This window comes from Podarcis muralis, chromosome 14 (assembly GCF_964188315.1).
Source record: "Podarcis muralis chromosome 14, rPodMur119.hap1.1, whole genome shotgun sequence".
In the NCBI taxonomy this organism is placed as follows: Eukaryota; Metazoa; Chordata; class Lepidosauria; order Squamata; family Lacertidae; genus Podarcis; species Podarcis muralis.
In genome coordinates this window covers 45,610,214-45,637,094 of record NC_135668.1, presented here as the reverse complement: position 1 = coordinate 45,637,094, position 26,881 = coordinate 45,610,214, and the positions used below count along the sequence as shown (strand labels likewise).

Sequence of the window (26,881 nt, the reverse complement as noted above, 5' to 3'; positions counted from 1 at the left end):
CCGGTCCATCTTTGGGGAGTGGGGGGCAAGCGAGCCTCAGAATGGAGCCCCGTGGTCCCTATTACTTGCATGTGAGTGGCAAGGACATCGGGGCTTGCTCAGCTGGGGGCAGGAGCCTTTCAACCCCTCCCCCCCCCAGCTGAGCAGCAGGCTGGGGGCGGCTGCATTGGCCCCAGCCTGCAAGGCGCTGGGGTGAAAGCGCCTCAGCTCCCACGGTGAGAGCTGAGGCAGTTTCACCCTGTGCGCCTCTAGCTGAGGCCAGTGCAGCTTGCTTCAACATTGTGGTTTATCACCAAAGCACGATGTTTGGTTGGTGATACATTGCAGTGTTGAAAATCTAACATTGACCAGCCCTACAGTCGAGTGTTCATGTTGCAGTGTCAACTCCAGTATGATAACTTGCCCACGGTTCCTGCAGCTGGGCCCTTACATAGGCTTATGAGCTACAAGGTGTTACTAGCTAGGCCAGCCTTACCACATTTGGTCAAAAGGCTCAGAAGTGCTGGCTGATCAGTTACATAGATAATAGTTTATAGTAGCAGTTACCATTACGGTATACATGCAGTTGTATAGCTGTCTTTGACACTGGAATTTTTTGTTATGCAGGGTGCAGACCTCCAAGGCATGCAGTGTTTTGATTCGTGTCCCTCTTTGAGCAACACTGAAACCATTCCTAAGCTGAGCTATGGTGCACTTTGCAGCATTTACACATGGAGGCCAAGTTAAGTGACAGCTACGCTGACACCTTGAGGCCTTTCCATGCAGCTTGTGAGTTGCTCCAGCATGGAGTAAAGAAGCTGGGGGCCAGGATGTTAAAGAAGAGGATAAACTGTTTACATACTACTTGTAGGCTTGCTCTATGTAGGCACACACATAGAACAATCTGCACTGTGCCGGGAATTTTGATAACCTAGTGATTTTTGGCAGTACGGTACACAAGGGATTTCTACGGAAGCTTCTTTATCTGCTTCTTGTGCTTTAGATGTTTGAGGTTAGAGCGGGTGTGGGGGATCTTTGGCCCTCCATATGTTGCTGAACTACAACTTCCATCAGCCCCAGCAAGCATGGCCAATGGTCAGGGGTGATGGATGTTGCAGTCCAGCAACATAAGGAGGGCCAAAGGTTCCCCATGCCTGGGTTAGAGTGTATAGTGCAGCATAATCCAGGTTTTGTGGTTTAGGATTTAGTTTTAGGTTGCTTTCCAGGTTTGCATAGTTCAGCAAGTTCATCTTAGTCTTGTTCAGCCCTGAACAGATGGGGAAATTCTTGTTGTTTGCTACTGCAACAGGACTGCTTAATGTGTGGACACCTGCTCATAACCTGCACAGCTGATTAAGCTACCCATCTTGAGAAACCAAGGGTCAGGTCTGAGAGTGGATGGCTCCAGGTTCTACTTCAAATATGCTTTTCTCTAGATATGAATTCCGTAGATGAATTCCCTACCTCCTTTTCCAGTTTAGATCAATGCATTTTATAAAACAGAATAACATGGTTTTGTAAACCATAGGTCTTTTGGATGGTACATTAAGTTGCTGGCTAAAACAGTCACCCCTTGTAACCTCATTCATTATGAGAAGACAAGACAAACCATTCTGGCCCCATGGAAGGAAAAGCAACGTGTTTATACAAATAAGTAACAATAGGCGAAAAAACAGAAAGCAGCCATCACACCCAGGGAGCTTTAGAGAAAAAGAAGAGCTCTGTACTGCACCAGGAAGAATTTTGAACCATGTAATATTCTCTATACTAGCAGGGCAGGTTGGAGCATATAGGTAGCATTGTTGAAACAAGCAAAATGGTTCCATGGAAGTATCAGATGGAGCTGTCAGTAAAAGAAGCAAACTAGTACATAGTCTGAACACAGCAATAATTAGGAACTAGCTCATCAGTCCTTTTCAGATGGCAGCATAAAAGAACACACTCTTTCTGGAGTTGAGGAGGAGGCAAAGGAGTTGGGATTTTCCTGCAGCCCACCCCCATTCCCACTGTTGTTAAGGGTAGTGGGGACCCTTTCCTCTCCCCAACTTTGCACCACACTTTTCAGTGCTTATGGCCTCACTTGACTGTAGTGGCTGAGGTATAGAGTGATGCCATATCTGGGAGGGAGTGATTAAGTTGCTGTTTGTATGATATAGCCCTAAATGGAGGTGGGTGAAAGAGATAGTTATAAATTATGTTTAATGCTGCTAGGGATTTTTGTCGACCAGACATACGCTTTGCAACAAATAGTTGGCTGGGGATTAGCTGTATTATCTGTATGGTTGGCAGGAACGCTTGAAAATGAGGTTTGTATGTGGGAAATTGCTAAGGATGTATTTGGGAGAGGTTACTCAGGTGAAGGAAGCATGGGTGCAGTTCTTATTTGAGTTATTTTGTCACTAATAATGCTGTTTTGTGTAGTTTCACTTTATTTTTGTCTTTGATTTTTGTCTGTGACATTTCTAAGTTTTCCTGCTAATCATACTGCTTTAAATGTATATTTTGTATTTGATATTTATGTGTAATACTTTATTTCGATGATTTGTAATGTTCTATTTTATGTTTTAAACTGCACGCTTACTATGTGAGACAGCCACAACAGCATCACTTTACATCAGTTCCTCCATGAACGACACCGTAAAGTGGCCACCTTCTTGTCTAAGCAAATGGTTTAGCCAGGTTTCCTCTTCCTGCCCATTTTTCTGGGGATACCGTTTCTGAACATCCCTTTCTTGTATTCTCCACTCCACTAACAGAATTAAAAGTTGGACTTACTGTGAAGCGTTCTGGTTAGCAGAGAATGGAGCATACGATCCTGTCCTGTGAGTCAAACATGGCTTGGGGATGTGCTCGCCTTTGCAGGACTCCTCTGTTTACTTAGGAATTCATGGCCATTACTCCTGTTTGGTACCTCTAAGTTTTCTTCTTTTACTGATCTTATTTTCTCTTTTAAAAGTTGATACCAGTGCCGTTGCTGTTGGGAGGTTTCTCCTCAAAGCTATGGCCAGCTTGGGTCTAGAGGAGGGGTTCCTCTTCCCAGGGCCAAAGAGGGGGGAAAGTCCTTGGGTTGACTCTGACTTCTAGAAGAGAAGTTAACCCCTTCTCCCAGTTCCAGTACCGTATTTTTAGCTCTATAGGACAAACTTTTCCCCCTCCAAAAATTAAGGGGAAATGTGTGTGCATCCTATGGAGCGAATGCAAGCTCCTTGCCTTCAGCGAAAGCAACGTGAAGCCTCCGAAGCGCAGAGGGAGTGCTCCCTCTGCGCTCCTTGGCTTCGCGTTGCTTTCGCTGAAGCCTGGAGAGTGAGAGCAAGACTCTCCTGGCTTCAGCAAAAGGAACCTGAAGCCTTTGGAGCGCAGCACGAGTTCCCACTACGTTCCGGAGGTTTCGGGTTCCTTTTGCAGAAGCCGGGAGAGCAAGACTCTACTGGCTTCAGCAGAGAGGGAGAGCTGCGCAGTGCCCCTTCAGTCAAGCGAGAGGAGAAATGGAAGGGGCTCCGTTTCTCCTGCCGCTTCGCTGAAGGGGTGCTGAGCAGAGAGGGGGAGATTTTTTTTCTTGTTCTCCCCCTCTAAAACAAGGTGCGTCCTGTGGTCGGGTGCATCCTGTAGAGCAAAAAATACAGTATATTTTGGCATAGAGCTTGCTCATTTTGTGTCACAGTTGTGTTCATCTGTCTGCAACCACATACGTCTTATTAGCACATGTATGTAATCCTTATAGGTGAGGCCACCTGCCAACTCAAGACTGGTTTGGAAGTGCCTGATTTCTAGCAACGGGCACTTTTTCAGACCTTTGTATCTTTTGACATGCCTTTTTGGCTTTTGGGGTGGTTACTTCTGGCACTGTTGTGGAAGGGTTTGTCTCCATCGAGCTTTCTAGGTAACAAAATGTTCTAGCACTTCAGTTGTGATTCTGAACTAACCATTTGCCTTGAAGAGTGACTCCTGTGCTCAGATTTCCTTGAGCATCTTGTGGGTTCTTAGTGAAGCACTTTACAGTGATCAGTGTTTTCAGTGGCACTTGAAGTTCTTAATAATCACCTAAGTATTCCCTCCCTAAATAAGTGCCTTGTTGCTGCTTGTTGTCAGAGAAAGGACTGGATTACCCTAATTACCTCTGCATTGACCCTGCCATTATTCTTAACCTTGCTACTGCCAATTGCACACTATCAGGATAAAGGAACTAGCCACGAATCTCTCTTCGCTCTGGATTCACTCTCCAGTGTCTTTCAGTGTAATAATAGAAGCACAACATATTCCTCAACTATTATTGCACATTTAATTTTTTAACCTGATTTTTCTCCCAGGGGGGAGTCATTATTTGTTTGTGTTTCTACCAAAATGGTTCCCTCTGTCAAAGCTTGCAGACTCCCCACTCCATCTTTGCGGGGTTTTTTAAAACCAATATCAACCCTCTCAGTCCCAGTGTTAGAAAATCATCAGTATAGAAGCTAAGCACCAAATTGCACTTTAAACCTAGGTTATGGTTGCCACAATGGAATGTCTAGGCCCCCCTTTTTGCAATGAGGTTTATTATTATTATTATTATTATTATTATTATTATTATTATTATTATTATCATTTCTATACTTCTTTATATTTTAAAGAAAAACATTCAAAAGCAGCTTAGAACAAATTAAAACATCAAATAAAACAATCCCGAATAAAAAAAATTCAAGCCTCCTGGAAATTATTTCACATCCTTCTCTAAGTGACATTTTGCTTTCCACATACTTATTTACCTGCTTAATTTATAGAGCTGCCCCATAGCAGAAGTATTATAGGAAGCCAGTGTGGTGTAGTGGTGGTTAGAATGTCAGACTTGGGAGATCAGGGTTCAAGTCCCCACTCAGTCATGATGCCCCCTGAGTGACCTTGGGCCAGTCACAGCCTCCTAATCTACTTCACAGGGTCGTTGTAGTGATTAACTGAGGAAGAGGGTGAACCATGTACTTCTTGGAGAAAAAGGTGGACTATACATGCAATAAACAAGCTGTTCTGTATACCTGCTTAAGAAAGCTGGAGGGAGCACCCAGAGGGAGATGTCAGTTGCCAATCTGGCATCCAGAGATCGCCATATGGTCGCAATTGGAACTGTGACAGTCGCAAAACGCATTGGCACCGGGGGGGGTTTCTAACACTGGCTGTAGCTTAGTGGCATAGCACACAATTTGTATTCTGAAGATCCCAGTTTCAAACTGTATCATCTCTAACCAGTGTGCTCACAGGTTTCCTTGCAATATTACATGGATTTTGGAGGCAGCACTGCAAGGGATCCTGGGTCCTGTCTCTTGAATTGCATGCTGCATCCTCATCTCCTGGCTATCCGAGACAAAAAATGCAAATCCTGTGCCCTTGGTGTCCATCAGGAATGCTTCAGAAGCATGGAGGCATGGAATGGAGCCTTAAATACTTGGGGTATACTTTTTATTTCTCAGATTTACTGAGGAAGGTGAAGAAGCTTCTTCTTTTACACATTTTTTTGTTGCGAACAGCCTAAGCAACGTTATGAAACCGTGTTGTCTAGCTGACTGCTTTTGCAGGCTCACCCTGCTGTGCCTTTAGTCCAGTGCTGTTAAACTGCCTTGGGATTGATTTTAAATGAAGGCACACAGTTAGATGCAAGGTCATTGCAGAGCTCCTCTAGTATTGATTTACAATGCTGCTGAGGGCTGCAAACTTTGACTGTCTCCACTGTTTCTAGCAGAAGGTTTTGTATGGGCTGGAATATGGGAACTTAATGCCTGCTGTATCTCCAAGCCACTTTCTACAGATTTTAGGACCTTTAATATTTTATCAGCCAAAGTGTGACCATCTTTTTAGCCTTGTTGCGTTGTTGCGAAGAATGGTGGAGTTGTTCATTACTTCATTCAACTGTGTACTTTATTGGTAAAGGTTGATTAAGGCCAGTGGTGGTTGTAAAAGGTAAAGGGACCACTGACCATTAGGTCCAGTCGTGACTGACTCTGGGGTTGCGGCGCTCATCTCGCTTTATTGGGTGATGGAGCCGGCGTACAGCTTCCAGGTGATGTGGCCAGCATGACTAAGCTGCTTCTGGTGAACCAGAGCAATGCACGGAAACGCCATTTACTTTCCCGCTGAAGCGGTACCTGTTTATCTGCTAGCACTTGGATGTGCTTTTGAACTGCTAGGTTGGCAGGAGCAGGGACCGAGCAATGGGAGCTCACCCCGTCGCGGGGATTTCAACCGCCGATCTTCTGATCGGCAAGTCCTAGGCTCTGTGGTTTAACCCACAGCGCCACCTGCGTCCCTACTGGTGGTTGTAGTGATTAAGAAAAACCTGTGACCTCCACAGTTCACTTCCAGTTGTTTAATCATGGTTAAGTCATCATGAACATCAGGTCTGTACTGTAACCAAGGAAGAAGAAGGTGAAAATGTCTGACCACAAGAGAGAAATATGGAGGCAATGCATTGGTGGATTTCTTGTGTGATTGTGGGTATCAGTGAACAAGGAGCTGTCCAAAATGCTTTATACCTACCAGTCTGAATATATCTGTTCTTGCTCTCCTCTGATTCATGTTGCCATGTAATGTCTATATGTTTGGATGTCATGCCAATTCTGAGTGTTATTTAAACAGAATAATGCAGAGGAGGAAGAATAAAATTGATTGAACACAAAGGGAATTAGTAATGTAATGTTATGTTTTGTCAGGGCCTTATGCACCAAAGTCAGCTGCGAAATTATTTTTTACGATAGGCCTTATTGTCCATAATACAGTCCTAAATTCTACAAACCCATGAGAAGCTTATGTGCTAATTATTATTCTAACATTGACTGTAGTTTTTTGGGAACATTTTAAAATCTAAACTGTTTACCAGGGATGCACAAAGTTTGGCTGACCTTGGTATCCAGCCAAAATTCAGGTTGCCATGACCCCGAGGGCAAAGTTTTGTCTTTGGCATAATGATCTTTGACGGTGCTCTAAAGCACAGTGTGAGCTCACCAGCATGACAAGTGGATTTGTGGACCCACAAGTTCAACAAAAATCTTTAGAAACAAAAAATGGGTGTTGAGAAATAGCATCATTTGCATGAGGAATTTTTATAAAACAGCATACCCTTTTTTTGTTCAATTTATTTCAATTAAAACCCATGGACGCGTTCCCCTCCCCTTGCTATGTTGTACTCAGGACTGTGCCAGGGAGATGTCATGTTTCGTACTTACTGCCCTGCTTATCTCAACTTTGTGAAATTTATGAAACTGGGCATACTTGCACAAGTGGAGCAAAAACGTGCTGTTAATAAGGTAAACAGACCTATAATTACAGCCTTTAGTACATCACAAAATATACCTTGCATTCCCTGGAGGAAATAGCTTGAGCTTTTTAAGTCTCTGGACTGATGGCCCTGTGTGAAACTAAACAAATAATGAATTTGTAGAGGTAGCCATAATTCAAGGGCTAGAGTATCTCCATTGTATACAAAAGGTCCTAGGTCCAGTCCCCAGCTGGCAGAGCTTGGAAAGGCCACTGCCTGACACCCTGGAGAATCACCGTGAGTCAGAGTAGACGGTAATGACTTGGATAGACCAGTGGTCTGATTTGGTGTATGGCCGAAACTTTTGAATCCTTTACAGAAGCACAGAATTGCATCTTGCCAACAAGCGAAGGATGTATTCAAGTGACTAAAAATGATGCTCTTCCAGATTATTGCATGAATAACCCCATAAATCAAAACATTTACAGATAGATGGTAATTAATTTACAACTGCAGAGATGCACACAAGCACCAGCAAGCATTTTGTGGAGACCAGCCCTGATAATGTATAAAGAAATGGAAATGGTAAGCAGTCGTTACTCTGTTGTGGGAATCATATTGGATGGACTACAAGTGGTGATGATGATTGGACTTGAACCAGACTGCCATAAAACATGTCCCTGTGTGTTAAGTGATCTATTGCCAGCTAAAATAAGGTAGCAAAGGTGAATGAGCAGGCAGTTATGTGACTTTATGATAGTCAGCTATAGCCCAGATTTTGAAACCTGATTTTCCTGAACTAGCTTTGAAATCTGAGAACAGAAGTCCTTCAGTTTTAAGGTGCATTGAATACTCTTCCCAGGCTTATGTATTGTGAAAAAGTGTTTTCTAACATTGATGGCTTCCTCTTTTTGCATACTTGGGGGACAACCTAGGAACATAGAAATGTATTAGCTTGTGAACTAATTGGGTGGAATTCAGCGTCACACTATTTAAATTGTTCTGCCAATGCAAGTATTTCTGCTTGCCAGACAGAATTATCTCCCCTCTCTTCCCCCTGTACACTGTTGGGGGGGGGGGTCTGATTCCCACCAGCCAATTTGGGAGGAAGCCCCGGTTGTGCCAGCATAACTGGCTTTTCTGGCTCCCATTTAGCACAGCTATTCAGTTGAATCCAGCCCATAGAAATTGTTTAAGCCCTGAGCATAACCCACTCAGTGCCTTCCACTACCTGCACAGAATGTTTCCAGCCCTCTTAGCATCACTAGAGATACCTGTGACTGAGAACAATGGCAGCAAACAAAGACGGACTTCCTCATAACTTGTATCTGGAATTACAGTTTCCAGTTATGGCACTCTCATGGGTGGTGCACAGCAAGCATATTTACATGGTTTTGTCTACTCAGGCTGCAGGGGACATCAAACATCATCTTTAAAATCCTCTGACGGTTACTGTGATAGGTGCACAGTGTGGTTAGTTTAATGGCGTAAGTATATTGCACAGACCAGTGCTGCACCAACACACACTTGCATTTTGTTTAATCACCAAGTTTTGCTTTGGCTTCCTTTCTTTCTGCTTCAAGAGTTCTATGTAAGGAGAGTTTCTGCCATTCCCACTACTGACTGCCAGCATGAATTTTGACTATTTCTTCCCCAAGGTAAGGATGGTAGTCATTTTAAGAAGTCAGTTGTTCTGCTGTGTAATATTAAACTTAACTGAATATATGTTTTCTTCTCAGGTGAGGTCTCAAAGTGTGTGCTGTGCCTCCTCCACTTACTGATTCCCTATTGTAATCCAGGTTTGAACTCCTTCCCAAGTAAGTTCAAGATTTAGGGTAGTATCCAACATTAGTCATGCTCTGAACAGACTCATTGAAATGAATGGAAATTGTCAACTTACTTCCATTACTTTCAGTGGGTTTACTTAGAACAGCTTAGTTGGATACAACCTTTAATTCTAGATTCTTCTTTAAATATGAACTGATGAGATAAGATGGTGTCTAAAGCTTCTTCTGTTTTTGTGTGTGCTACAGGCTACATTGTGACCAGTCTATCGGACTGCCATGTGACCACAAGAACCTCCATCAGAACCCTAGGTTCCTCCCTGCCATCCCACAAACAAACAAACAAAAATGAACACCAGAAGAACTTCTGAAAGCAGGTCAACCGTTGCCACGGCGATCAGATTGTAACTGTGGACCTTCTATCACAGCATGTTTGAAGCAATGCATTTCAGTGGACAGCAGCAGAGCCTAGATCTAGGTGGCCTTCACTGAAACAGCAGCTAAGCCATGGATTCATCGTGTGGCATCTTGGGCACATCTGTATTGCTTAGGGTTAACTTATTATGCTGTAACTGAATAATAACGCAGGCGGCGAACATTTTGTGCAGGGGCTCCGTTCCTAGCCCCGTGAGCATCGGTGGGGCGCAAATAAGCCTGCCCCACCCTGTTAATGTCCCTGTTCCGCCCTCTTCTGGGTCCGAAAGGACCTGCACATCGGCAGTCGCTTGTCGGGGGGGGGGGGGCAAAAGTGTTTCCGCCTTTTGTGCCTTCCCTCACAAAGTTATTGTGAGAATTAAAAAAAATGAATATTATGAACTTACATTAGATGTGGGGCAAACTAAACGTGTAAATTTTAATGAAATAATACCAAGGAGATCAATCTGTACTAAAGCAGATGTAGCCACCAGCATGTATAATAAAACAATGTTCAATAAATATGTGCCAAAAACTATCTGTACAAGCTTTACTTAAGAGCACTTTACAACACTTCAAAATACGTGAGAAGTACATTTTATATTAAGCCTTTGCTCCAATATTCTTCTGTATAGTACCGTGTTTGTTTGTGTAATCATGGGAAATGACTTGTCAAGGGAGATTTAGAAATCTTGGTGGTGATAAATGAAAGTGGGCTTGTGGTTTCTTGAAACCCAACTTTAGTCTTGTCTTATTTTTAAGCGCTTATGGAGAAAACATGTAAATGTGTGCTGTTTCCCGAGTACCGAAAATATGATGATTTCATGGGCTTTCAGACACGCATAAAACATGCTTTTTCTCTCTCACCTCAAGGTTGGCCTTATTTGACTTTTAACCTACAGTCCTCTTGCACATCATGCCATCACTTCCTGTTTCTTGAAGCTGCTGTTTCTAATTTGCCCTTTTCTCCTTTGGAAGAACAAGATTAGGGCAGAAGATGCTATAAAAACAGGAAGTGGTTAAGCCATCTAATACAGTATGACAGAGAGGGAAAAGGACAGGCTCTGAAGCCTCACTGTCTTTGTAGGTGGGTCATAGGAGCCTGGATTGTTGTGCTGTTGCCACATACCACATACGCACAAAGGCCTAGCTACCTCTAGCAAAGGCTGGGAGAATGTGGATAGGGCTTACACTGACTTTCTCATTTTGCATCAATCATTTGGTTTGTATGTCCTTTTTACTACTCCTGCAAATGCGCCAGATTTGGATAAATAATTTTTAATTGGCTTGTTTATTTTCTGGTTGAAGAATTTGGATTTGTTACAGAAATAGAATTCTGCAGTATTGCCTTCCCCCAGCTCTTTTTATTAGATAAAACTTGTTGTACTAGGCAGTTCTCTGCTTCACACCCTTCATAAATTTACTTGTTTGTGCATGCGTGCAGAGATTTTTCTTCGCTATATACTATACCTCGGACCTTCCTTGTTTCAAAGGCACACAACACACATGAACTAAAATATACCTGCATTTGCAATGTTTGTACAATAAACCACAGTGAAGAATAAACCATTGTACAAGAGGAAGGAGGGGGGGAGAGACAGGTAATGGCTGGTCTTTGGGGATGAACTAGTGTCTCGTCAGTTAGGTTGGAGAGAATGGCAATATTCTGTTAATGGCAATGATTTGGGGAAGATTTGAGTATCCATCGACTGATGCTCTGTATACAATCCAGCACAGTGATTTGCTGTCTTCAGTCTGCAGTAACCTAGCAACAAGCTACACACCCTCCTTGTGAAGAAAGCTAAAGGGCTCTTCAAACACATTAATGTGTATTGCAAGAGCCTTTAGTATTTCAATCTCAGCAGTGCTATCACATTGTATCCTCATGGGCTGGTAGACATTTGTGAACCTGCAGCATCATAACCTCTACTCTAGAAGCAAAAACTAAGCTCACTAGAGCTGTTGCATTACGTAAGCAATGATTGTCAATTCAAGGTGGAGGCATTAGCCAGAGTTCTTGCAGTACTTTGATCAATAGTTCAAAATACATAGAATTGACACAGATATAATAATACATAAAGTTGTATGAGAGAGAAATTGTCGTTCGTTTTTCCTTCCTTCCTTCCTTCCTTCCTTCCTTCCTTCCTTCCTTCCAGAGCGTGTTGTAGATATAGATGAAATCCAAACACACCATTCCCTTCGTTATATGGGTACCAGCTTCCCTTTCTTGAAACTTTCTGGGTATCACAGGACAGAGGCAGTAGGAGGGTGAAGTTCTGGATTTGAATTTATCTCTCTTTGATACCCTGTCTCTTAACCCAACTGCAAGGTAGAGGAATACACTTCCACACTAGAGAAGGTGGCTAGTTCCATTTCTCAACCACAACTGTTCACAACTGAATTATTGCCACGGTCCTTTTCAGCATCACTATTATTTAGCAATTTTTATTCCAGTGTTTGGTTCTCAGAATCCTTTTAAAAAAGCAGAACAAGTGAATATATGTTCGATATGTTTATGCTAGGATTTGACATCCACTTGGTGATCTCCATTTCTATAAGCATGGTTGGATTTACAAGATATGACTGCAGTTCCAAGATACTATTGGGTGTAATCCACTGCCCACATCACCTACTCCACAATAAGCCAGTGGATACCTACGGACGCAGTTCAATAACATAATATAGCCTTATGCCTGCAGCCATTGAATGTTTTTGGTGATCCTCTCACGGCAGGAAACTGATACATATTCTTCTAGCAATTCAAGCAGTTTGTAGTTTTACTGTTTTTGTTTCTTTTGGGTGTTAATGGTGGGAGGGGGCACAACTGCTTCCTGGTGTGTTTGTGTAAGTGTAAGAAAGAAAGGGGACAGGGTTCTTGAGCCGGGAGGCAGAGCACTGACAAAATTTCAAAAAGCAAAAAACCCATCACTACAATATAAGATGCAATTTGTTCTGCATCAAGTTCATAGTGCTGGTGCCCAGTGGCGTAGTGTGGGGGGTGCAGGGGGGGCCGGCCGCACCGGGCGCAACATCTGGGGTTAGGGCAAATCCACAGGTTAGGGGGCGCAAATCCACAGGTTAGGGGGCGCAAATCCACGGGTTAGGGGGCGCAAATTACTTGCCTTGCCCCGGGTGCTGACAACCCACGCTACGCCACTGCTGGTGCCAGTGGGGGTTAAGGATGGGAGCATAGCAGTAAGCCTGCTGTAGAACCGTGTAGCCTTGTTGCCTCTTCGTAGACTGTCTCCAGCTATTAGTAGAGGGACCAAATCTTCACTTAGCATTATTGTTCACAATGGGTAGCACCCGCTCTTTTGCACAACAGTGAGGGGCAAAGCAAACGTGTACCTGCTTTTTATCAGCCCATTTTTAGCAGGAGAGGCTGTTTCTAGATTAATTAGCCCAGTGCAAGATATAGCTGCAATAATGTTTTTCAGGCTTTATAATATTTGAAAGTATTTTGATGTGCATAACTGTGTGTGTAGCCGTGATACATGAGGCATACACATTTTGTGAAATGTTTGTTTTATATAGATGTCTTGCTTGCTGTATCTCAAAGGCTTGATTATAAGAGCATTAAAAGTCACTTTCAAAGAGGAGGAAACGAGTTCTCCCTTGTGGAATGGACCATATCACTGGATACATCATCAGCCTTGATTCTTAAAAAATCATGATTTGCAGCTGTGTGTTGAAAGTGGCGATTTTAAAAATCAATTAACTTAAGCAGACTACAGTTTTGTAAACCAGAACAATTTACAAATTCTCCCTTTTTTGCTTGTTTTAATAGGTCTAAGAGGGCTAATCAATCTTGGGAACACATGTTTTATGAACTGTATTGTCCAAGCACTTACCCACACTCCACTACTGCGAGATTTCTTCCTCTCCGACAGACACAAATGTGAAATGCAAAGCCCCAGCTCATGTCTGGTCTGTGAAATGTCTACACTTTTTCAGGAGGTGAGTCATCCTTTCCGCTTATAACTTGTACATTCACACATTTGTAACATTACTTTTTAAATTTTGGGTTCAGATTAGGTTCTAAGACAAACTGCGGTTTGCTTTAGTTGAGAACCTAAACTGTGGTTTAAGCTTTGTAATGTATAACAGGCAAACTGAGGTCTAGAGCTTCATTTTTTGTCCCCTCCACACTTAGCTTTGTAAGTTCACTCCCCTCTCTATGGTGCGGGAACCTCTTGAGTTAGTGCAGTCAGTGGCCATCGCTATAGTTTGTCTACTCATTTAACAAACTGGTTAGCACAAATCGTAATTCTTTTTAAAATATATATTTTATTGAAAGATAAAAAGTACATAATTACAAGTGCACAGAGTAAGATAAGATGCAAAAAGGAAGAAAAAGAAATAGCACCCACATGGAAAACAAATACCACAAATCTTAATTCAAAAACGCATTTGAAAGCATGATTTGTAATTTGTTTTACTAGCTGATCACAAAGCAGAGTTTGTCAGTTCAGAAATCATGCTAAACCATCTTTTACCATTATTTATTTAAAGCATTTCTGCTTCTCTCTTCAGCTGAAAAGACTTCCAGAACAGCTTACACACAATTAACAAAAGCAAGATAGTCCTTGCCTGCAGGATGGCAATCTAAAAGACATGACATAAAAAGAAAAGGGGATGAGGAGGGAAAAGGAAAAAAGATATCTTAGGCAAGGCAATAGATCTTAAAGAGTAGTTGTTACAAATGATAAGATGGAATGAAAGCTTTTCAGGGAGCTGAAGAGCCAAATATATCTGGTCTCTCAGCAGAGCCTATGAAGTAAACCTTCTCATCTCTTGCTGTGCCTGCAGCCTGATAGAATGGCTGCTGCCAGGTGACAATGAAGGGAGTGAATGCCAAATGGAGCTGTTCTGTTCTGTTGTCTGTCTACTGTGGTAGAGTGTTAATATGATTAGAATTGCATAAAAACTGAATAGGGTTTACATCGCAATGAATACTTAGAACATCTAAGTATTGTTTCATTAGCTTCTTGCCGTAGGAAAGAAATATGAATATATTTATGAGTGTGCATGTATGTAGATGATGGGTGATTTAGTCTTCTAATACAAGAATGCTGTTCTGGAAATGTGGTGTTTCTTTCCATAGGACATCTTGGTGTACAGTTAGAAATGGACTTTTTGCACCTCAGATTGCAGCCCGTCCTTAACCATGTCTTTCATATTCAGACATACTGCTTAACCGTGGCTGCTCTTTGTGGCCTCAGTGTGCAGGTGCACACATGGGTTTCTGTGACCGCACAAGGCCTCCTTCAGAAACTTTTAAAGAAGGCTATCTGTAACATAGGGCAGCCTAAACAAATAATAATAATGTAGAATTTGTTCATCAAATTAAATGAAACAGGAATCATGTAGTGGCCTTTTCCTGCAGCCTCTTGTCACCAAATTAATTTATTTAGTGGCCTGTTCCCAAGGGAGCTTTAGTTAGTTCGAAATGTTCTTTTTTTGACAGTTCATCTCTGAAATAAAGATGTATGAGGAACTAGAATAAATACAAGCATTTGTTGGCAGTGTGGAAGACTTTTTGGCTTATTTTCCATCCATATTTGTGTGGTTATGCCAAGAAACTTTGGGGGTACCGGGCAAGATTGTAGGACATTCTTACCCATAATTAAAAGAATTAATTGGCACTGGTGTTAACCACAGTTAAGGTTGATCAGGCTCCCTGCTTCACCATGCTTCTTAGTCAGGTATATCCCTTAACCATGACCAAGGTGAGAAGGTGAAACCCACTCTCCTAAATGGAGGTCATTTCCACAGCCCTCCACTGCAGTTGACACTGCAGCCACGCTGACAAGCAACACACAAGAGAGATAAATGTCCTCTTTAGGCAGCTGCCATTCTGAAAATGGAGACTGGATAAAGATGATAGATTCAAACAGTGATTCCTAAAAGGAAGCTTTGAGAAATTAAGCCTAAGATTGGAGTATAGGACCTTCCAAGTTCTTAATCCTGCTGGGCACGCTGTACTCACTATGGTGAGACAGCGTTGGGCTCTTGCTACACACAAGCTTAACCAGGTTATTGTTTGATTACCTTGGGATAAAAATCTTGGTGTGCTGTATATGTGTGTGTTAGCAGTTCTTTGGCACCCATTCCCGGTCTCTTTTCACCTTTCATTTGGCTCTCTTTTCTAGTATTGAACTGCTTTTCCACATCAAAGGGTAGAATCTATTTTTGCCTCTTTGTCTGCTTACTGTTATTCATTCAAAATATTGTACATGAAGAACCGCATCCAAACTGAAGTCCTTTGGGGGGGGAAGGGGCTAAAGGAATGTAGAGGCACTATTGCTGCACCCACAAGCATGGCTTGTGCTCAGATACAGGTTAGGTACATTTTCATCCTCTGCATGGTAATAGCCAGTGGTTAGCGCAGGCTGCTTCTTAAGATTCCTTTTCATCCTAATGAAGCACTAAATAATATAAAATGGGTAGCTGCAGTGAAGTAATTATGGAAAGTGCTACTGGGTAGAGTGACCGGATAGTGCCAAGGCTAATTGTAAGAAGTGACAAATTTTATTGCTGCAGTTCCCTGAATTATGTTGTCACAGCAGCAGTGTCAGCAGATTTCAGTTACCACACCCAGGCTCTAGTCCCTTGGTGACATTCTCGTTGGCATCTCAGAGTTGCCTATTGATCCTCTTATAAAAAAAGTGCTTGAGCATTGTTGCATTGCTGCAGTGTAGTTTCATGCCAAAAATACGGGTAGCTGTGCAAGAAAACAAACTTTCCTTCTTAATTGAATTGCATATAAGGTTATATACAACAAGCTGTTACTTCCCCATCTATCCCTCTCTAAAGATGGCTGAGCAAGATGTCTACTGCCTGCTATTATTATTAGTAGTAGTATTAGTAATTTAATTTATATGCTACCCTTTATCCAAAGATCCCAGGGCGGTGCACAACAATAAGAACATAATTTACAGTCCCAGTAATGAACAGAACCACATTCACCACAAGAAAACTTGAATAATGTAGAAAGGTGTGCATGCTGTGTGTCAGTTGCAGATGTATTAATTTTATGGCTTGAAGGCTGTAAAATGGATGGGGAACCTTTTTGACTGCATGGGCCAGACCCTTATGAGGATTGGCCCTACAGGCTAAATTTGATAGGTGGGCAAGATTGCCCACATGTCAGTCACCTGACTTGATGCCAGGTGATTTGACACTTTGAAAGCCCGAAGGCAGCATGGCACATCTAAAGCAGAGTTGTTGTTGTTCTTGTTGTGGTTGTTTTAAAAAAAGACAACCACTTCATTTTACCAGGGGATTCAGTGCAAGCCCTTTCATCATCTTTGTAGATATTTGCATTGAAACACCTGTTAAAAGTGAAGGGGTTGTGCTCCATTTTAGCAGTGTTACTGTGCAAGACCCTTCCTGGTCAAAAAACTGACCTGTACAGCCAAACTGAGCAGGGTTTAACCACAACTCATCAGCTGATGATTGGGATGGGGGTGGTTTGATGCTTCTGCATTGGCTGTGCACAGCATTCTGCCATGGGGCATTGGTGCACACAGTCAACATAGATTTGAACGCCACACCCCCAAACCATCAGCGGATATCACCCACCCATTGGAGTAATGTCTGCAGTTTTTTTGGGGGGGGGGGGGAGAAATGCCTTTCCAGCTGCCTTTTCCCATGAAGATGGAACTCTCTTGCAGAGCACTTCATTGCTTATTTGATTGGGTACTTTCTTCAACCTTGCCCTTAGAGTTGCACTGTTGTTGGCATCCATCTGTCTCAAAAGCTAATGGAGTGTAGCTCCGGGGGTGAAGTCAAACTGCTGTGTTAGCAGCAGTGAAGTGACCTCCCCAGTGCACAAAGCCTGGGCGGTGTGTATGGAGGGCCAGGAGTTGCCAGAAGGAGGCATCCACAGCACCAGCCAACTGTCATAGGGACTCTACTCTGGGTTTGTGTAGGGTTTACTCCTTAGCCTTTTCTTCTCCCAAAGATACCCCGCAAGACAGCAGATGTTTAAGATCAGCAGAAGGTTTAAGACCTTCTTGACCATTAGACCCACTATTGGTCTTGTCTGCTCAATCTACCAGATCTTGTCTGTGTGGATTACACAGGCCTGTTCAACATTACCGCACAAACTCAAGTATTCCTGGCCCATAATAGAGTATTTCATTTATTTTTTGCTCTGCAACCACAGATTAGCACACCCTAAATCGTGTTGGCCTCTGAGGACAAGACCAGCTGATGAACTGGACTGAAAGTCCAAGTTCTAGGGCAGCCATGAATTCTGTACCAGATAAAAAAATGCAGAGTAAAGGCTAGCTCTGACTTGACATTGCATATCCATGTGAGAAACAAACCCAAGATTGTATTTGTTACAGGGATGAAATATTCCAAGATACTATATCAGAAATGGTTTAGGTAACCTAAAACATTTCTGATATGGTGGTAAATTGCTTGGGATGGTGGGTTAGATACGGACACAGAGGTTGAAATTTTGAACTCGCTTACCATTGAATACAATAGTTAATCAAAGATGGAAGTGAAAGCTTCTGAACTTACCTTTTCAGCTGCGAAAAGGCTTGGACAGAGGCTAGGCACATTCTCTTACCACTAAACAATGGTTTATTATTGCATTCAAACCATCCCAATGAAAAATATTTGACCATTTCTTATATTCTTTTTCCGAGCAGTTCTACTCTGGGCACCGATCTCCTCACATTCCATATAGGTTATTGCACCTGGTATGGACGCATGCACGGCATTTAGCAGGGTACGAGCAACAGGATGCACACGAGTTCCTCATTGCTGCGTTAGATGTGCTACATCGACACTGCAAAGGTAAGGCTTTTTCTTGGCAGTTTTTCCCATTATAGCCTCTTCTCAAGCAATTTCAGCACTAACCAGGTTTCCTTCTCCATCTAGTATATGAGAAGCATTTCCCTTTTTACACTTTAATTACAGGTGTAATAATACAATTTTCACTTGGATCCATCTGGCCACATCATGTGCGGCACATAGAGCTTTTAAAACCGGTCTACCTCACATAGTTGAACCCCTTCAGTTTTTACCTTTGCAGATATATTAGGGCAGGGGTAGGCAACCTAAGGCCAGTGGGCCAGCTGTGGCCCAATTGCCTTCTCAATCCAGCCCATGGATGGTCCGGAAATCAGCGTGTTTTTACTTGAGCAGAATGTGTCCTTTTATTTAAAATGCGTCTCTGGGTTATTTGTGGGGCCTGCCTGGTGTTTTTACATGAGTAGAATGTGTCCTTTTATTTAAAATGCATCTCTGGGTTATTTGTGGGGCATAGGAATTTGTTCATTATTATTTTTTCTAAAATATAGTCTGGCCCACCACATGGTCTGGGTGGACTGGCCCACGGCTGAAAAAGGTTGCTGACACCTGTATTGGGGCATATGGAGCAGCATTTTCCTTTAAGTGATAATTTTCTTTCAGTTGAATAATACACCTTTTTGCTGTTGCTGCTGCTTTACATATTGACAGGTGCAAGGAGGTGGTAATTTCATCCCCCCCCCCTTTCTTGCCAGATGCCATGGGAAGCCCAGTGAGTGGGTAATACCTTTCTGTGTTGCTGTGAACAAGCTTACAAAATAGTCTTTTGAGACCCCCTCCTCGCTGAACCTAATTGACTTGGGTAATTGAAAAGGGAGCAATCTTATCCTCCTGTGGGCAGAAATGGCTGTCTATTAAGCATATCCAGCAGGGATGTTGCCTGATGGACAGTGAAAATGTGAAGAGGCCATTTGTTGGCTTCTGTCTGAGGACCAGAAATCCTAAAGAGAAGGAAATGCTTTTCAGATGCAAGGATTAAGTCTTGTTTCTTTGCAGAATCAAAGTGATCCTCTTAGATAATTAATAGAAGCAATAATTAAATTTTAAAATTATATAAAATCATTACAAAACAAGAGAAATCAAAGCAGCAAGGTGATGCTGTGCAGCTTTTTTCTTTCTATCCCACTCCACAACTGAGTCAGCAATGCAACTTTGCATGACTTCTTTTTAAAAAGGAACAGAGAACCTATTGTGTGTTAATAAGAATTCAGCGGACTGTGTCTTATGGCTGAAAGTTAAATCCCTTTTGATTGACAGTTGTTCCATAGTAAAATAGTTCACTTGTAAATGCTGTGCAAATTTAGTAATTCACCACTAAAAATAATGTATTCCAAGCTGGTCTTGGCCCTTCTTATAAATCAGTGGGATTTCTAGCTTCCCCAGTTCCAGTGATACGGGGACAGGTAACAATGCTTTTTAAAAAGGTTAAAAGCAAAATATAGCCCAGCAGAGAGTTTAACTCTGCCCATCCCAAATCAGCCCAATGCAAAAATATCTTCTTACAAAACTTGATTTTGTCATCCTGCTATTATTTCTTATGTAGATGCATTTTTAATGTTGCCTAATGGAGTATTCACTGTGGCTGACTTTGGTGGCAGTGGGTTACTCTGATAGAATTAGAAGATGAGTCTATTTTTTAAAATCTGTCTACCTGCTTAGTGCTTTCAACTGGTTATTTCTGGTTTAATATATTGCAACCCACTTGCAGCCAGAGGAGATATGCTTTTTCAAACTATATAAGAGATTGGAAGTGGGTCATGGTTTTCTTCCCTCCAATAAAGCAGATTTCCCCCACCTACCTTGATGCCAGTTTGTAGATGCTGTGTCACAGGTAATAGTTATGGCTAGATGGGTTCCCTGATGATCTAGGATTGTTAACAAAGTTCATCTCTTGGTCAAGCATTGCACCTGACTAGGCTTACCTGCAGTTTAAGTCAGTTTAAACATATCCCTTACCCCTCCTGGCTTTAACAGTGATTAGATGATACTTTGCTCTTATCTGTGGTTGAGAGAATCCCACTTGACTAGAACATGAAATAAGAAACTTAGCCTCGGCTCTTACATTAGAACTTGCCTTTAGCTTATTGAACACGGTAGGGTAACCAGATTATTCTACAGAATTTATACTATGTTTAAAGCTGCTGATGCCTTCTTTTCTTGCTTAACCGTACTTTGGCAATTTCACTTAGGTAGTGCATATATGATTGCATGTGTGGTTTTCTTAAGTGGAAATAACCATTTTGCCAGGAAATGCTTGTTGTTTCTAGAAGTACATTTGTCGCTCACTGGTCCTCTTAAGTGGGGTTAAGTAGTCATTTTCACTAACCACCTCAGTAGTGCTACCTATTCTGAAATCAGTGCTTGAATTAGGCCAAGTCAAGCCATTCTTCTGGTTAATAATAATAGATTATCCTCCCACACTACTATGGGCTCTGTCAGAGTACATTTTGGATTAACTGACTCTCCACTCTGCATTGATTGAACTCAGTGCAACAGGAACAATAATATAGAGGTAACTTTCACACTTGGTGGGTTTTTCCCCTTTCTTTCCATATTCTGCAGGCACCCATTTCCTTTCACCTTGGCTTTCTATAATAGCAAAGAGGCCAAGAACTTTCTATACGTGCTATTGCTGGTATGTGGAGCCCTTTATGCACACCTGTCTATATACATTACGTAGGGATTTGTTTCAAAGTCTGTTCCATTTTATTTTATTTTGTTCAGGTGACGATAATGGGAAGAAAGCCAACAACCCCAACCACTGTAACTGCATCATAGACCAAATTTTCACAGGTGGACTACAGTCCGATGTCACTTGTCAAGTCTGCCAGTAAGTATGATGGAGTTAATTAATTTCATTTTAAAATACAGAATAACTCACTTGACGTTGAAATGATGAGCATGGAATACACAAGATGACATAGCCAACGCTCTTTTATGAAAGAATGTGTGCTTCACACTCCCCTGGTTTAAAGAAAGTAGATCTCTTCTACCCCACCCGCTACTGCCCTGGGGTCCAGACTGGATCTGCCAGAATTCTGTACCACTAAACCCCATGGACTACTTGTTCTAAGTGATCGTATTCCCACTGCCAGTATATCTCATGGGGTGGCTATTGCTGTAAATTCCGCAAAATTCTATGCCATTTAATAGGTTCTTAAAGGTCCATTTAAAGAAAGTTGACAATAACAGAAGCTATTTTGATTGAGGTGCTTTCTGTAGTCTGAGCACCCTCTAGAGGTGAAGTACTACCTCTCCCCACCCCCACCCCCCTCCCAAGTAAACAAAGCCATGAAGTAAGGGCTGTTCCACACATTCAATTTTGAGATAAGAGGCGCCATAAAAGGAGCTTTCCTCCTAATTTTCACATAGTTTAATTGTCTTGTTGAACACATTCTTGTATGTCAGTATCAAATGATACATACTTTTAAGAAGGAACAATTTTTCAGAATCCATTGACTTACAGGATTGTTAATATTTTTTATCATATGTGTGCTCATTCACATTCACTTTTGTCATGCGAATCATTCCAAGTCCTTTACTGCTTAAAAAATGGATGTGCCAACCATTCCTATGTATCATTTTTGCCCAAACTGTTGCTTAGTTTATCCATTTGATTGCAGTCTCTCCTCTTCCTCCCTAGTGGTGTTTCCACGACGATAGACCCATTCTGGGACATCAGTTTGGACTTGCCAGGTTCTTCTACCCCGTTTTGGCCTCTGAGCCCAGGCAGCGATGGCAGTGTGGTGAATGGGGAGAGCCACGTGTCAGGAACCACGACCCTCACAGACTGCTTGCGAAGGTACAAACTGTGGCAGACGGCCTTTAGCAAGGAGCAATCTTAACTCCCCCTCCTGCTGTCTGCAGACCAGCAGTTTTCGGGCAAATGGCCAAGGAGCAAAACAGCACCTCAGCTGCAGTTATTAACTGCTGAATCATCTTGCAGAGCAGTTCGGTTCACTTGCAGAAAAAGGAACCCGGACAAATCTAAGCATGTAGCATAAACTGACAAACTGGTAGGTAACCAAGACTCAAGTGGTCCCACCTGATGACCACTGGTTAGTTTCCCCATGGATAGGCTTCAGCACTGCTTATCACACATTGTTGTAAGTATAAACTGCGGAAAATACGGATTCATTTGGCACAAAATATGCTCTCTCGGAATAATCGGCAGAGAAACAGATGGCTAAAAGAGTCTTGGAGCTTGATCTCTCCTCTTCCAAGACATTTTTAATGTAGATTCTGTTGAATTATGGACTTCACTATATCTGAGAATCAGGGGCACACCTTGACATAGGAATATTGCTCCTGCTCCCCACAAGACTTCCAACCACTCCTTTACATTCTTGTTGTCGGGACAGAAACAGAGTCTCTCAAGGGACAGGGAGGGGTTTATGATACTGGGGAGGAGGAATAGGTGGGCAAAACAGCCAGTTTTCCCAGTACCCTTTGGGCAAAGAATCTAGTACTGTCTCCTTCCTTGTCTCTTCTGTACCTCTGTTTCTATAAATGGAACAGGATTTTTAATTCTGTCAGCTAGGGAAAGCAGGGTCTCTGTGGTGGGTGATGAAATAGCAAATGCAGGGTTCCCTTCCCACCTCTAATTACAAAGATTTAATGGAAGTGGGTTTTCCAATTCCCATGTAGGAATCAACCCTAAAGGGGGGGGGCAAAGTCAGCCAGATATAGGGTGTATATTTCTGCCATCTTGCCCTTAAAGCTGGGGTAGGGAACCTTTTGCAGTCCATGGGCATCTTTCAACCATGGCCCACCCTTGGGTGGGGGGCACCTGTCAGTGCTGAGAATGGCCAAAGTGGGTGCTTGCACATGGACATACCAACACCCCACCCCCCAGCTGATACATGCAGATCAGCTGTGAAGTAGGGCGTTAATTACCTTTTTTTAACCTTCACCTTATTTACCTCCCTCTCTCATGTGATGAGCAAGGAGGAGGAAATTTTCCATAGCAGCTCTGGACTGAGCAGAGAATTTATACCTCTCTACCCAACACTACAGAGGGATGAATCATGGGTTGTGCCTGCTTGATTCTGCATTTCATTATGACACAGCCACCACCAGAAAGTTGGGCCACTGGGGAAGGCCTGGTGAGGCTAGAGGTTTCCTGCCACTATTCCAGATGAACTTAAGCAACAACAGGCAACATGTGGCTAATAATGTAATAACATATATATCAACTTATAAAATAAATCAATATTCTGTGAACAAAATTAGAGAAGGTAGTCAATCAATATCACTAAGGCAAACAAGCCTTTCAATAGTCCCAATTCTGCAGTCATGCAATACTAGAAGCTCAAAGTGTAGATGATCACAGGAGAGAAAAGATAGGACTCTTTCATAGGAGCCCATATTCCATAGCCATCTTTGGAACAACCAGAAGCCTGTCAAAATAAATAAGTCCATATTGTTTGCAAGCGATGTTTCTGTCATTCCGATAGCCTTACAGTCTAGCAGTAATGATCAACTGCAGTTATTGGGAAAAGCTGGAAATGTACTGAAGACGGGAGCAGCAAAATCTGTCTACCAAGACAGTCTTTAGATTTTAGCTCAACAATGCCGTCCAGCGTTGCAGCTGACAGCTTCCAGAGCAGTTAAAAGAGGAAGAACCATCCTAGTTTATTCCTTGCTTTAGGATTGCCAAGTCTTTCATAAAGAACTATGAAATGTATGAAGAGGATAAAGCCAGCAGGACCCATAACTTCACCTACCTTTTTGGATGCTGCCCATTGATTGCTTTGTTATGGAAAAAGAAAACATTGCTTCACCTTGCCTAACATAAGCTGCTTCTCTGTACATGTAAATGTAACGAAGACCAGCATATGAGGAGAGTCCAACAAGAAGCAAGTTTTGTTCTGGTTTCAGAGTAGGCACACTATTCCAGCCGTCCTGATGATTGTACCATTGAACAATGGAGCTGAGAAATTAATCCAGGCCTAGACTATTGAATTTGTTAATCAGCTATATCTCCATCCCTTTTTGAGAAGCCACCTACTGCTCAAGGAGATTCAAAAGGTTCTTGCCAAAGAATTTGTCCAGCAACATACATGAATTTGTAGGCAATACTGCATGGAGTTTCTTGACCTCCAAATAAGGTGGTGGGTCAGAGGAGTCTTACATGTCTTAGCAAGTTCTGCATGGTTACAATCCAGGAAATTCTCCCCACTGTGTTCTGCAGCTTTCCATTTCAATAATGAGAGTGAGGAGGTGTTTCCATATATCTCCTTGGCTTAGTCCTGACATCATATTATTATTCATAGCTCGGGTTGAATGCTGCAGAAGTCCTTCTGTTTAGGCTTTCCGCATCAAGACATCACTAAGCAGTTCTCTGCTGTAGCTACAGGAAAGTCACTCCAAAGAGATGCTCCACTGCTGTATGATGGTGATTTTCTGCTTTATTCACTACTTGTGTTAGCAAACAAATATCCATACTTTCCCCTTCTCCATGTCCCTGCTCACTTGTCAGGATTCTCAAGTGCACATTCCAAAACAAGTCATCAGATTAGTCAGTTCTATGAAATACTTGGTCCTCAGTTCTCCTCCTTCATAGTAGCTAAGAATATAAGAACAGGCCTTCTGGATAAGATTTAGGCTCCATCTAGTCCAGTATCCAATGCCCAACAATGGCTGTTGGGATGCCTCTGGAAAGCAGGCTTGAAGGCAACAGCTTTCCCCATTGTATTCAGAGGTACACGGCATCTGAACATGTGAGATTCTATTTAGTTGTCATGACTTAAAACCATATCTATACCTTTTAAGAGATCATCTGCCCTTTTAAACAGGTATCTATGCCACTATCATTACCACGTCCTATGGCAGTGGACATCAGAACTTTGTTATATAGAGCAGCACTTCCTTAATTTTTTAAATAAATAATTCCACACATTCTATTATGCCCCTTTCGTAATAATTTTTCCCAAACTTAACCCGCCTCCCCAAAGGCTTTAGTCGTTACTTAGGAGGTTCTCAAACTCCTAGTCATGTTAGTTACTCCTCCGCCCTTTTCCAGTATCCTTTTGAGAATGGGTGACCAATGCTGTACACAGTATTCCAAATGCACCCACACCAAATTCTTCTATAACAGCATTATGATGCTGGCCACATCATCATTAGCCTTCAAATGAAGCCACTTCAGCATTGGCTAGAGGAGTGGTTTTCAACCAGTGTGCCGAGGCACCCTGGGGTGCCTTGAATGATGGTCAGGGGTGCTGTGGGCAACACTGGCCTCTGTCCCTCTTTCCTTCCCTCTCTCCTGTAATGCCCACTCACATCTCTGCCTCTCAAAGGCTTTTGCACAGCTGTTTGTTGTAGCAGCCCTGCTGCTGCCGCCACTGCTGCCTCCCAAGGTGAGGTCCTGGCCTCACGTACACCTTTGACCAGTCTCTGTTGGGCCGCTAAGGCTGGGGGCATTCTCTGCCTAGGCCCCTGTGGGGCAGCATGAGGAGGCACCTCTTTGTTGGGAGCGGGGCAGCTCAGAGACCAGGGATGGCAGCAGCAGCTGCCCAGAGTACTCCCAGGTAGAGAGGAGAGGAGGCTGAGGGAACACTCCACAAGGGAGGGTGTTTGAAAAAGGGTGAGAGGCTGCCAGCTCTGCACGCAAGGGGTGACATAACTGGGCTCCTGAGCCTCACAGGGGTGCCACAGAAAGAAGGCAGTTAGTCAAGAGAACCATGGACTCAAAAAGATTGAAAACCTCTGGGCTAGAGAATGCAAGGAATACCAAGTTCTAGCTGGGTAAATCTAAAAACTTTGACATTCTATACCTGCCTACCTTCAGCTGAGTATACCTGGTAACTTTTGGACAAAGCAAGTTCCGTAAGACTGGTTCATGCATAACATTAAACCACAGCTTAGCTCTATGTAGACATGCCTTAGTAAGTCGGAGGGAAGTGCCAGGCTTGCACTTGGAAACCTTGCTGCCACCTCCTCCTGCGCAGCCAGAAGGACAACTACTGAGATCACTTTCCATTTCAAAGATCTCATTGTTACCCATGAGCCAGGAATCATGGGTTAAAACAGACAGAGGTTAGATGCAAACTTCATACCATAAGTTATCATACTGACTTGTTTGTTATTAACCAGGAGGCTTGAATCACACGGAACACTAAGCCAACATCTTTGAAAACTCATCAGAAGTTGTCCTCTCAGTTGTGCAGGAAGAGGAGAAATGAGGGAGGAGCATGCAAGCCCAATGCTTTGCTCAGGCTTTTTGATACTCCTTCACATAGCACTAAATATTGTGTTACCTCAAAACTGCACTAGCACATTGCCGAAAAAGAGTAATTTTATTATATCCATCAAGTCGTTTTCTGCAGGTTCATGGGTTAACCTCATTCTCAAGTTCCACGGTGTATTGGGCAAACACATTTCATTATTTGGGACAGTTACTTCAGAACAGAAATACAAGTGATCAGTTTAGAGAAGGTCTTCAGGCTTTAAGTGCACCTTGTCACAGTTTCAGAATCAGAAGAGTTAAAAAAAAATCCCTCCATATAGAAAGGGGCTCTAGCCTGGTCATCTTGACATATAAAGGGAAGGAGGAACATTCAGTGTGAGAGGCCCCATCTCTAGTCTGAAACGATACATTGCAGATGCAGGCTTTTTATTAAATTTGTATACTGCCTTTCATCCCTAGATCTCA

The 26,881-nt window shown here is 42.6% G+C and overlaps 1 protein-coding gene and 1 long non-coding RNA gene across 5 annotated transcripts in view; both read left to right on the top strand.

The window, feature by feature from the left end:
* USP22 (ubiquitin specific peptidase 22) overlaps positions 1-26,881 on the top strand; it is a 105,652-nt gene that overhangs the window by 66,214 nt on the left and 12,557 nt on the right. For all 4 annotated transcript variants that reach the window (XM_028706950.2, XM_028706951.2, XM_028706949.2 and 1 more), the window contains 4 exons: positions 13,184-13,353; positions 18,063-18,210; positions 20,950-21,055; positions 21,869-22,027. In XM_028706950.2, the coding sequence (XP_028562783.1) occupies positions 13,184-13,353; positions 18,063-18,210; positions 20,950-21,055; positions 21,869-22,027 (583 nt within the window). The remainder of the gene's footprint in view (positions 1-13,183; positions 13,354-18,062; positions 18,211-20,949; positions 21,056-21,868; positions 22,028-26,881) is intronic.
* On the top strand, positions 5,244-9,329 carry LOC114584824 (uncharacterized). The gene is made up of 3 exons (XR_003703708.2): positions 5,244-8,856; positions 8,938-9,015; positions 9,232-9,329. It is a non-coding gene; the product is annotated as an uncharacterized LOC114584824 (long non-coding RNA).